This window comes from Tachyglossus aculeatus, chromosome 9, assembly GCF_015852505.1.
Source record: "Tachyglossus aculeatus isolate mTacAcu1 chromosome 9, mTacAcu1.pri, whole genome shotgun sequence".
In the NCBI taxonomy this organism is placed as follows: Eukaryota; Metazoa; Chordata; class Mammalia; order Monotremata; family Tachyglossidae; genus Tachyglossus; species Tachyglossus aculeatus.
The window spans coordinates 53,848,121-53,861,467 of NC_052074.1; the positions used below are offsets into that span (position 1 = coordinate 53,848,121).

General features: G+C 51.2%; 1 protein-coding gene across 1 annotated transcript in view; it reads left to right on the forward strand.

Moving 5' to 3' along the window:
- Positions 1–5,092: 5,092 nt before the first annotated feature.
- Positions 5,093–13,347, forward strand: part of UBR3 (ubiquitin protein ligase E3 component n-recognin 3) — a 152,716-nt gene continuing 144,461 nt past the window's right edge. Inside the window, exon 1 of the mRNA XM_038750895.1 lies at positions 5,093–5,598. Coding sequence (XP_038606823.1) covers positions 5,093–5,598 — 506 coding nt within the window. The remainder of the gene's footprint in view (positions 5,599–13,347) is intronic.

The window sequence follows — 13,347 nt, forward strand, 5'->3', positions numbered from 1 at the left end:
CTCTCCCCCTCGTCCCCCTCTCCATCCCTCCATCTTACCTCCTTCCTTTCCCCACAGCACCTGTATATATGTATATATGTCTGTACATATTTATTACTCTATTTTACTTGTACATATCTACTCTACTTTATTTTGTTAGTATGTTTGGTTTTGTTGTCTGTCTCCCCCTTCTAGACCGTGAGCCCGCTGTTGGGTAGGGACTGTCTCGATATGTTGCCAACTTGTACTTCCCAAGCGCTTAGTACAGCGCTCTGCACACAGTAAGCGCTCAATAAATAGGATTGATTGATTCAAGGCCCTACTGAGAGCTCACCTCCTCCAGGAGGCCTTCCCACACGGAGCCCCTTCCTTCCTCTCCCCCTTGTCCCCCTCTCCATCCCATCTTACCTCCTTCCCTTCCCCACAGCACCTGTATATATGTATATTTGTCTGTACATATTTATTACTCTATTTATTTGTTTTACTTATACATATCTATTCTATTTATTTTATTTTGTTAGTATGTTTGGTTTTGTTCTCTGTCTCCCCCTTCTAGACTGTGAGCCCACTGTTGGGTAGGGACTGTCTCTAGATGTTGCCAACTTGGACTTCCCAAGCGCTTAGTACAGTGCTCTGCACACAGTAAGCGCTCAATAAATACGATTGATGATTGATTGAAACATGTAGACAGGTGTCAAAAGGTGTCCTCGGCGCTCGCTAGGGGCGGGGCACTGTACTAGCCACCGTGTCTCTGACCTCTGTTTTACTTGTCCATATTTACTATTCTATTTATTTTGTTAATGATGTGCATATAGCTGTAATTCTATTTCTTCTGACGATTTGACACCTGTGCGTATGTTTTGTTTTGTTGTCTGTTTTCCCTTTCTAGACTGTGAGCCCGTTGTTGGGCTCACCTCCTCCAGGAGGCCTTCCCAGACTGAGCCCCCTTCCTTCCTCTCCCCCTCCTCCTCCTCTCCATCCCCCCCGTCTTACCTCCTTCCCCTCCCCACAGCACCTGTATATATGCTGTACATATGTTTGTATGTATTTGTTACTCTATTTTATTTGTACATATTTATTTTATTTTGTTAGTATGTTTGGTTTTGTTGTCTGTCTCCCCCTTCTAGACCGTGAGCCCGCTGTTGGGTAGGGACTGTCTCGATATGTTGCCAACTTGTACTTCCCAAGCGCTTAGTACAGTGCTCTGCACACAGTAAGCACTCAATAAATACGATTGAATGAATGAATGAACTCTATTTTACTTGTACGTATTTATTCTACTACTTATTTTATTTTGTTAATATGTTTTGTTTCATTGTCTGTCTCCCCCTTCTAGACTGTGAGCCCGCTGTCGTGTGGGGACCGTCTCTTTATGTTGCCAACTTGTCCTTCCCAAGCGCTTAGTACAGCGCTCCGCACCCAGTCAGCGCTCAATACCATTGAATGAATGAATGAATACGAATACGATTGAATGAATGACTGTTGCCAACTTGTCCTTCCCAAGCGCTTAGTACAGCGCTCCGCGCCCAGTCAGCGCTCAATAAATACGATTGAATGAATGATTGTTGCCAACTTGTCCTTCCCAAGCGCTCAGTACAGCGCTCCGCACCCAGTCAGTGCTCAATATGATTGAATGAAGCCAACTTGTACTTCCCAAGCGCTTAGTACAGCGCTCCGCACAGTCAGCGCTCAATACGATTGAATGAATGACTGTTGCCAACTTGTACTTCCCAAGCGCTTAGTACAGCACTCCGCACCAGTCAGCGCTCAATAAATACGATTGAATGAAGCCAACTTGTACTTCCCAAGCGCTTAGTACAGCGCTCCGCACCCAGTCAGCACTCAATAAATACCATTGAATGAATGAAGCCAACTTGTACTTCCCAAGCGCTTATTACAGCGCTCTGCACACAGTAAGCGCTCAATAAATACAATTGAATGAATATCTGTTGCCAACTTGTACTTCCCAAGCACTTAGCACAGCGCTCTACACCCAGTCAGTGCTCAATAAATACGATTGAATGAATGAATGACTGTTGCCAACTTGTACTTCCCAAGCGCTTAGTGGAATGAATGAATGACTGTTGCCAACTTCCACTCCCCAAGCGCTTAGCACAGTGCTCCGCACCCAGTCAGCGCTCAATAAATACGATTGAATGAATGACTGTTGCCAACTTGTCCTTCCCAAGCGCTTAGTACAGTGCTCAGCACCCAGTCAGTGCTCAATAAATACGATTGAATGAATGAATGAATAAATATTAATACGATTGAATGAATGAAGCCAACTTGTCCTTCCCAAGCGCTTAGTACAGCGCTCCACACCGTCAGCGCTCAATAAATACGATTGAATGAATGAATACATACGAATACGATTGAATGAATGAAGCCAACTTGCACTTCCCAAGCGCTTAGCACAGCGCTCCACGCCGTCAGCGCTCAATAAATACCATTGAATGAATGAATACATACGAATACGATTGAATGAATGAAGCCAACTTGTCCTTCCCAAGCGCTTAGTACAGCACTCAGCACCCAGTCAGTGCTCAATAAATACGATTGAATGAATGAATACGAATACGATTGAATGAATGAAGCCAACTTGCACTTCCCAAGCGCTTAGCACAGCGCTCCACGCCGTCAGCGCTCAATAAATACCATTGAATGAATGAATACATACGAATACGATTGAATGAATGAAGCCAACTTGTCCTTCCCAAGCGCTTAGTACAGCGCTCCACACCGTCAGCGCTCAATAAATACGATTGAATGAATGAATACGAATACGATTGAATGAATGAAGCCAACTTGCACTTCCCAAGCGCTTAGCACAGCGCTCCACGCCGTCAGCGCTCAATAAATACCATTGAATGAATGAATACATACGAATACGATTGAATGAATGAAGCCAACTTGTCCTTCCCAAGCGCTTAGTACAGCGCTCCACACCGTCAGCGCTCAATAAATACGATTGAATGAATGAATACGAATACGATTGAATGAATGAAGCCAACTTGCACTTCCCAAGCGCTTAGCACAGCGCTCCACGCCGTCAGCGCTCAATAAATACCATTGAATGAATGAATACATACGAATACGATTGAATGAATGAAGCCAACTTGTCCTTCCCAAGCGCTTAGTACAGCACTCAGCACCCAGTCAGTGCTCAATAAATACGATTGAATGAATGAATGAATAAATACGAACACGACTGAATGAATGAAGCCAACTTGCCCTTCCCAAGCGCTTAGCACAGCGCTCCACACCCAGTCAGCGCTCAATACGATTGAATGAATGAATACATACGAATACGATTGAATGAATGAAGCCAACTTGTCCTTCCCAAGCGCTTAGTACAGCGCTCCACACCGTCAGCGCTCAATAAATACGATTGAATGAATGAATACGAATACGATTGAATGAATGAAGCCAACTTGCACTTCCCAAGCGCTTAGCACAGCGCTCCACGCCGTCAGCGCTCAATAAATACCATTGAATGAATGAATACATACGAATACGATTGAATGAATGAAGCCAACTTGTCCTTCCCAAGCGCTTAGTACAGCACTCAGCACCCAGTCAGCGCTCAATAAATACGATTGAATGAATGAATGAATAAATACGAACACGACTGAATGAATGAAGCCAACTTGCCCTTCCCAAGCGCTTAGCACAGCGCTCCACACCCAGTCAGCGCTCAATACGATTGAATGAATGAATAAATACGAATACGATTGAATGAATGAAGCCAACTTGTCCTTCCCAAGCGCTTAGTACAGCGCTCCGCGCCCAGTCAGCGGTCAATAAATACGATTGATTGAATGATTGAATGAATGAAGCCAACTTGTACTATCCCAAGCGCTTAGCACAGCGCTCCGCACCGAGTCAGCGCTCAATAAATACGATTGAATGAATGAATGACTAAATACTAATACGATTGAATGAATGAAGCCAACTTGCCCTTCCCAAGTGCTTAGCACAGCGCTCCGCGCCCAGTCAGCGCTCAATAAATACCATTGAATGAATGAATGAATGAATGAATGAATGAATACGAATACGATTGAATGAATGAATGAAGCCAACTTGTCCTTCCCAGGCGCTTAGTACAGCGCTCCGTGCCCAGTCAGCGCTCAATAAATACGATTGAATGAATGAATGAATAAATACGAATACGATTGAATGAATGAAGCCAACTTGTCCTTCCCAAGCGCTTAGTACAGCGCTCCGCACCCAGTCAGCGCTCAATAAATACCATTGAATGAATGAATGAATACGAATACGATTGAATGAATGAAGCCAACTTGCCCTTCCCAAGCGCTTAGTACAGCGCTCCGCACCCAATCAGCGCTCAATAAATACGATTGAATGAATGAATGAATGAATAAATACGACTGAATGAATGAACGACTGTAGTGAGGAAACTGGCAGAGCTGCTGAGGAGAAGCGGGGCGAACGGCCGAGGTGGGATGATATCGCGAGAGTTGGGCGGGGGGGGGGCGGGGAGCGCGGCGGATCCTCCTGGAGATATCGCGAGAGTCGGGGCCCAGCGCGGCTCCTCCCCCCGCCCCTCCCCGTGCGGGCGGAGCGGTGTGAGGGAGGAGCCGAGGTGGGATGATATCGCGAGAGTTGGGCGCGGGGGGCGGGGGGAGGGAGCAGCGCGGCGGGTCCTCCTGGAGATATCGCGAGAGTTGGGGCCCAGCGCGGCCCCTCCCCGCGGGGGGAGGGGCGTGAGGGAGGAGCCGAGGTGGGATGACATCGCGAGAGTCGGGGCCCAGCGCGGCTCCTCCCCCCGCCCCTCCCCGTGCGGGCGGAGCGGTGTGAGGGAGGGGCCGAGGTGGGATGATATCGCGAGAGTTGGGGCCCAGCGTGGCTCCTCCTCCCCCCTCCCCCCCTCCCCGCGGGCGGAGCGGTGTGAGGGAGGAGCCGAGGTGGGATGATATCGCGAGAGTTGGGCGGGGGAGGGAGGGAGGGAGGGAGCAGCGCGGCGGGTCCTCCTGGAGATATCGCGAGAGTCGGGGCCCAGCGCGGCTCCTCCTCCCCCCGCCCCCCTCCCCCCGTGCGGGCGGAGCGGTGTGAGGGAGGAGCCGCTGGGGCCTCCGCTTTCTGAGGTCTCATCATGGCGGCGGCGGCGGCGGGCGGTCCGTCGTCCGGGCGCGGGGAGCGTCCGAAGCCGGCGGTGGCGGCGCGTCTGAAGGCGCTGCTGAGCCGGCCGGACAACCGGGCCGGCGCCGAGGAGCTGCGGGCGCTGCTGGAGCGGGTGCTGGGCGCCCGGCGGCCCGCGGCGGAGGAGGCGGAGGCGGAGGCGGGGGAGCCGGCGCCGGCTCCGGGCGAGGCGGAGGCGGAGGCCCTGGACTGGTGCAAGTGCCTCCTGGCGGGCGGGGACAGCTACGAGGCCTTCTGCGCGGCCGTGCGGGCCTACGACCCCGCGGCGCTGTGCGGCCTGGTGTGGACCGCCAACTTCGTGGCCTACCGCTGCCGCACCTGCGGCATCTCCCCCTGCATGTCCCTGTGCGCCGACTGCTTCCACCAGGGAGACCACGCCGGGCACGACTTCAACATGTTCCGCAGCCAGGCCGGCGGCGCCTGCGACTGCGGCGACGGGAACGTCATGCGGGAGAGCGGGTGAGCGAGCGAGCCGGGCGGAGGGAGGGCGGAGGGAGGGACACCGAGCTGGCACGGAGGGGTCAGAGGTCACCGGGGCCCGGACAGCCGGGGGGCCGGAGGAGGCGACCGCCCTCATTCATTCAGTCATTCAATCATTCATTCATTCGGTCGTGTTTAGTGAGCGCTTACGGTGTGCTGTCGCTGAGGTCAGAGGTCACTGGGGCCGGAGGAGGGGACCGCCTTCATTCATTCATTCAATCATTCATTCATTCATTCGGTCGTATTTAGTGAGCGCTTACTGTGTGCTGTCGCTGAGGTCAGAGGTCACTGGGGCCGGAGGAGGGGACCGCCTTCATTCATTCAATCATTCATTCATTCATTCGGTCGTATTTAGTGAGCGCTTACTGTGTGCTGTCGCTGAGGTCAGAGGTCACTGGGGCCGGAGGAGGGGACCGCCTTCATTCATTCATTCAATCATTCATTCATTCATTCGGTCGTATTTAGTGAGCGCTTACTGTGTGCTGTCGCTGAGGTCAGAGGTCACTGGGGCCGGAGGAGGGGACCGCCTTCCTTCATTCAATCATTCATTCATTCATTCGGTCGTATTTAGTGAGCGCTTACTGTATGCTGTTGCTGAGGTCAGAGGTCACCGGGGCCGGAGGAGGGGACCGCCTTCATTCATTCATTCAGTCGTATTTATTAAGCGCTTACTGCGCTGTCACTGAGGTCAGAGGTCACCGGGGCCCGGCCGGCCGGGGAGCCGGAGGAGGGGACCGCCCTCATTCATTCATTCATTCAATCATTCATTCATTCATTCGGTCGTGTTTAGTGAGCGCTTACTGTGTGCTGTCACTGAGGTCAGAGGTCACTGGAGCCCGGGAGGCCGGAGGAGGGGACCGCCTTCATTCATTCATTCAATCGTATTTATGGAGCGCTTACTGTGTGCTGTCACTGAGGTCAGAGGTCACCGGGGCCCGGCCAGCCGGGGGGCCGGAGGAGGGACCCGCTTTCATTCATTCATTCATTCATTCATTCAGTCGTGTTTATTGAGCACTTACTGTGTGCTGTCACTGGGGCCGGAGGAGGGGACCGCCTTCATTCATTCATTCAATCGTACTTATTCAGCGCTTACTGTGTGCTGTCACTGAGGTCAGAGGTCACCGGGGCCCGGCCAGCCGGGAGGCCGGAGGAGGGGACTGCCTTCATTCATTTATTCATTCATTCATTCATTCATTCATTCAATCGTTTTTATTGAGCGCTTACTGTGTGCTGTCACTGAGGTCAGAGGTCACTGGAGCCCGGGAGGCCGGAGGAGGGGACCGCCTTCATTCATTCATTCAGTCAGTCGTATTTATTGAGCATTTATTCTGTGCTGTCACTGAGGTCAGAGGTCACCGGGGCCCGGCCAGCCGGGGGGCCGGAGGAGGGGACTGCCTTCATTCATTTAATCAATCATTCATTCATTCAATCGTATTTATTGAGCACCTATTGGGTGCTGTCACTGAGGTCAGAGGTCGCCGGGGCCCGGACAGCTGGGAGGCCGGAGGAGGGGACCGCCTTCACTCATTCATTCATTCATTGTCAGTCAGTCGTATTTAGTGAGCGCTTACTGTGTGCTGTCACTGAGGTCAGAGGTCACTGGGGCCGGAGGAGGGGACCGCCTTCATTCATTCATTCAGTCGTATTTATTAAGCGCTTACTGTGCTGTCACTGAGGTCAGAGGTCGCCGGGGCCCGGCCAGCCGGGAGGCCGGAGGAGGGGACCGCCCTCATTCATTCATTCATTCATTCGGTCGTATTTAGTGAGCGCTTACTGTGTGCTGTCACTGAGGTCAGAGGTCACTGCAGCCCGGGAGGCCGGAGGAGGGGACCGCCTTCATTCATTCATTCATTCAGTCGTATTTAGTGAGCGCTTACTGTGTGCTGTCGCTGAGGTCAGAGGTCACTGGGGCCGGAGGAGGGGACTGCCTTCATTCATTTATTCAATCATTCATTCATTCAATCGTATTTATTGAGCACCTATTGGGTGCTGTCACTGAGGTCAGAGGTCGCCGGGGCCCGGACAGCCGGGAGGCCGGAGGAGGGGACCGCCTTCACTCATTCATTCATTCATTGTCAGTCAGTCGTATTTAGTGAGCGCTTACTGTGTGCTGTCACTGAGGTCAGAGGTCACTGGGGCCGGAGGAGGGGACCGCCTTCATTCATTCATTCAGTCGTATTTATTAAGCGCTTACTGTGCTGTCACTGAGGTCAGAGGTCGCCGGGGCCCGGCCAGCCGGGAGGCCGGAGGAGGGGACCGCCCTCATTCATTCATTCATTCATTCGGTCGTATTTAGTGAGCGCTTACTGTGTGCTGTCACTGAGGTCAGAGGTCACTGGAGCCCGGGAGGCCGGAGGAGGGGACCGCCTTCATTCATTCATTCATTCATTCGGTCGTATTTAGTGAGCGCTTACTGTGTGCTGTTGCTGAGGTCAGAGGTCACTGGGGCCGGAGGAGGGGACCGCCTTCATTCATTCATTCAGTCGTATTTATTAAGCGCTTACTGCGCTGTCACTGAGGTCAGAGGTCACCGGGGCCCGGCCGGCTGGGGAGCCGGAGGAGGGGACCGCCCTCATTCATTCATTCATTCAATCATTCATTCATTCATTCGGTCGTGTTTAGTGAGCGCTTACTGTGTGCTGTCACTGAGGTCAGAGGTCACTGGGGCCCGGACAGCCGGGGGGCCGGAGGAAGGGACCGCCTTCATTCATTCACTCATTCATGCATTCATTCATTCAATCGTATTTATGGAGCGCTTACTGTGTGCTGTCACAGAGGTCAGAGATCACTGGGGCCTGGCCAGCCGGGGGGCCGGAGGAGGGGACCGCCCATTCATTCATTCATTCATTCGTATTTATTGAGCGCTTACTCTGTGCTGTCACTGAGGTCAGAGGTCACTGGGGCCCGATCAGCCGGGGGGCCGGAGGAGGGGACCGCCCTCATTCATTCATTCAGTCGTATTTATTGAGCACCTATTGGGTGCTGTCACTGAGGTCAGAGGTCACCGGGACCCGGACAGCCGGGGGGCCGGAGGAGGGGACCGCCTTCACTCTTCATTCATTCATTCAATCATTCATTCATTCATTCATTCAGTCGTATTTATGGAGCGCTTACTGTGTGCTGTCACTGAGGTCACAGGTCACTGGGGCCCGGCCAGCCGGGAGGCCGGAGGAGGGACCCGCTTTCATTCATTCAGTCGTATTTATTGAGCGCTTACTGTGTGCTGCCACTGAGGTCAGAGGTCAGAGGTCACCGGGCCCGGCCGGCCGGGGGGGCCGGAGGAGGGGGCCGCCTTCATTCATTCATTCAGTCATTCATTCACTCATTCAGTCGTATTTATTGAGCGCTGTGTGCTGTCGCTGAGGTCAGAGGTCACTGGGGCTGGAGGAGGGGACCGCCTTCATTCATTCATTCATTCATTCATTCGTATTTATTGAGCACTTACTGTGTGCTGTCACTGAGGTCAGAGGTTACTGGGGCCCGGCCAGCCAGGAGGCCGGAGGAGGGGACCGCCCTCATTCATTCATTCATTCATTCAATAATTCAGTCATTCAGTCGTATTTATGGAGCGCTTACTGTGTGCTGTCACTGAGGTCAGAGATCACCGGGGCCCAGCCGGCCGGGGGGCCGGAGGAGGGGACCGCCTTCATTCATTCATTCATTCAGTCAGTCAGTCATGCAGTCATTCATTCACTCATTCAGTCGTATTTATTGAGCAGTTACTGTGTGCTGTCACTGAGGTCAGAGGTCACTGGGGCCCGGCCAGCCGGGAGGCCGGAGGAGGGGACCGCCTTCATTCTTTTGTTCATTCATTCATTCGGTCGTATTTATTGAGCGCTTACTGTGTGCTGTCACTGAGGTCAGAGGTCACTGGGGCCCGGCCAGCGGGGGGGCCGGAGGAGGGGACCGCCCTCATTCATTCATTCATTCATTCGTACTTATTGAGCGCTTACTCTGTGCTGTCACTGAGGTCAGAGGTCACTGGGGCCCGATCACTGTACTAAGCGCTTGGGAAGTACAAGTTGGCAACATCTAGAGACGGTCCCCACCCAACAGCGGGCTCACAGTCTAGAAGGGTGAGACAGAACAAAACAAAACATATTAATAAAGTAAAATAAATAGAATAAATATGTACAAGTAAAATAAATAGAGTAATAAATACGTACAAACAAAAAACCACCCCAGCCTGCTCAAAGTCAGTGCATCCTAAATACGATGATTGTTAGTGATAATAATGATGGCATTTGTTAAGCGCTTACTATGTGCAAAGCACCGTTCTAAGCGCTGGGGAGGTTACAAGGTGATCAGGTTGTCCCACGGTGGGCTCACAGTCTTAATCCCCATTTGACAGATGAGGGGACTGAGGCCCAGAGAAGTTAAGTGACTTGCCCAAAGTCACACAGCTGACAGTTGGCGGAGCCGGGATTTGAACCCCTGACCTCTGACTCCAAAGCCAGGGCTCTTTCCATTGAGCCACGCCGCTTCTCTGTGAGCCCGCTGTTGGGCTCTTCTAGACTGTGAGCCCGCTGTTGGGTAGGGACCGTCTCTAGATGTTGCCAACTTGTACTTCCCAAGCGCTTAGTACAGTGCTCTGCACACAGTAAGCGATCAATACATACGATTGAATGAATGAATCTAGAGACGGCCCCCTACCCAACAACGGGCTCGCAGTCTAGGAGGGGGAGACAGACCACAAAACAAAACACGTAGACAGGTGTCAAAATCGTCAGAATAAATAGAATTAAAGCTACATGCACATCATTAACAAAATAAATAGTAAATACGTACAAGTAATAAACAGAGTAATAAATCTCTACAAATATATATGTACAGGTGCCGTGGGGAGGGGAAGGAGGTAGGGCGGGGGGATGGGGAGACAGAGTAGAGGCAGCATGGCTCAGTGGAAAGAGCCCGGGCTTGGGAGTCAGAGGTCATGGGTTCTAATCCCGGCTCCGCCACTAATCGGCTGTGTGACTTTGGGCAAGTCACTTAACTTCTCTGGGCCTCAGTTACCTCATCTGTCAAATGGGGATTAAGATTGTGAGCCCCCCATGGGACAACCTGATCACCTTGTATTCCCCCCAGCGCTTAGAACAGTGCTTTGCACATATTAAGCGCTTAACAAATGCCATCATTATTATTATTGACAATCATCGTATTTGGGACACACTGACTCTGAGCAGGCTGGGGTGGTTCCGAGCAAATCGGGTTAATAATAATAATGATGGTATTTGTTCGTTCATTTATTCATTCAGTCGTATTTATTGAGCACTTACTGTGTGTAGAGTACTCTACTAAGTGCTTGGGAAGTAGAAGTCGGCATTTGTTACGCGCTTACTACGCGCTAGGGTAGACGCCCGTTGTTGGGTAGGGACCGTCTCTATATGTTGCCAGCTTATACTTTCCAAGCGCTTAGTACAGTGCTCTGCACACAGTAAGCGCTCAAAAAATACGATTGAATGAATGAATACAAGGTAATCAGGTTTTCCCTCGTGGGGCTCACAGTCTTCAGCCACATTTTACAGATGAGGTAACTGAGGCCCAGAGGAGTAAAGTGACTTGCCCAAAGTCACCCAGCTGACAAGTAGCGGAGCTGGGATTGGAACCCACAACCCCTGACTCCCAAGCCCGGGTTTTTGCATCAGGTCGGGGGGGGTTAGACCAGGGGAAGGGGCCACCTTCGCAAAGAGTTTTATTAACAGTCATCGTAGTTGGGATGCGCTGACTATGTGCAAGGCACTGTACTAAGAGCTGGGGTGGATCCGAGCAAATCGGGTTAATAATGATGGTATTTGTTAAGCGCTTACTACGTGCGGAGCACTGTTCTAAGCGCTGGGGGGGATACGAGATGATCAGGTTGTCCCACATGGGGCTCACAGTCTTCATCCCCATTTTACAGATGAGGTCACTGAGGCACAGAGAAGTTAAGGTCACACAGCTGCCAAGTGGCGGGGTCGGAATTCGAACCCGTGACCTCTGACTCCCAAGCCCGGGCTCTTTCCACCGAGCCACTCTGCCTCTCACTGGGTTAGACACAGCCCCTTGTCCCACGTGGGGCCCACAGTCTCAACCCCCATTTTACAGATGAGGGAACTGAGGCACAGAAGAGTAAAGTGAACCGCCCAAGGTCGCACGGCAGATGAGTGTCTACGTGTCTCCACGTTTTGTTTTTTTGTCTGCGAGACTGCAAGCTCGTTGTTGGGTAGGGACCGTCTCTATATGTTGCCGACTTGGACTTCCCAAGCGCTTCGTACAGTGCTGCGCACACAGTAAGCGCTCAATAAATACGGCTGAATGAATGAAGTGCAGGAGTCAGGATTGGAACCCATGACCTTCTGACTCCCAGGCCTGCAACGCCAAGACAGGGGGGTGGGGTGGGGTGTCTTACAAAATCTTTGGGCAAAGGGTTTGGCTGCCAAATGGGGAGGGGAGGTCTGGTCGGGTCTGGGGGGGAGAAAGTTCCAGAGAGGAGATCCCCGGAGAGGAGAATCCCAGATTCTGGAAATCCTCATGGATGCGGCAGCCCTCCTGCTACCCTGCCAGGGAGGTGGACTCCAAAAGGGACCTCGTGGCTTCAAAGGGAGATTTGGACCTTTGGTCACTAGCTGCTATACTCTAGACCCCGTCCTCCTTTGAGAGCTCGTAAGGCCCCATCTTAAACTTTTAAGCGCTTAGTACAGTGCTCTGCAAGTACGATCGAATGAACGCGCTTTTAATCGACTTTCTATGAGCTTTTGAGCCTTTTAGTTGACACCTTTTCCCCCTTCCTCATAATTCTCCTCTCATGTGAGGTTCACTGCCTTGACATCATTGTCCCTGGTTGCGTTAAAAATTATTCAGGAACAGAAGAGCGGTTTTACCGAAGCTGCCTATTTGAGTTGCCTATTTGAGCTGCCTTCCCCACAGCACCTGTATATACATATATAAATTTGTACATATATATATGTTTGTACATATTTGTACATATATGTTTGTACATATATGTTTGTACGTATTTGTTACTCTATTTATTTATTTATTTATTTTACTTGTACATATCTATTCTATTTTATTTTGTTAGTATGTTTGGTTTTGTTCTCTGTCTCCCCCTTTTAGACTGTGAGCCCACTGGTGGGTAGGGACTGTCTTTATATGTTGCCAACTTGTACTTCCCAAGCGCTTAGTACAGTGCTCTGCACACAGTAAGCGCTCAATAAATACGATTGATGATGATTATGATGAGTAAAATTGGTTCCATCAGGATTGGCCTGGGAGACCGTCAGAAGCAACCTGTACAGTGTAGGAAACGGTACTGGCTGGAGAGTAGTTTCCTAGTTATTCAGTGAATTATTATAGTGTGGAGGGTTCGCGGCGATTGTCACATTCCCCTGATGAAACACGTTCAGGTACAAGTTGCTCAGTTGTGAGGTGGGATAAGCACTTTTTTCCTTCTGAGAAAGGACCTGCCCCACCTTCCCACCATCCCATCTGGTTCTGGCTTCCGCCTCGCTTCCCAACTCTTGGTTTGGAAATAAAGCGCAGGAAGGGATTTGAAAACAATCTGGAGTTCGGTTCATTAGAGCCGTTTCTCATTTTCTCAGCCAGAGATTTGTGTACAGTCAGTAATGGATGTTAAGTAACCACTAGGTTTCACCATACTCCTCCTTGAGGGCCAGGAGTATGTCTTCTACTTTATTTGTAATTTCCCACAGCTCCTAGTACGTTATTTTGTATCTAGTGGACATTTTG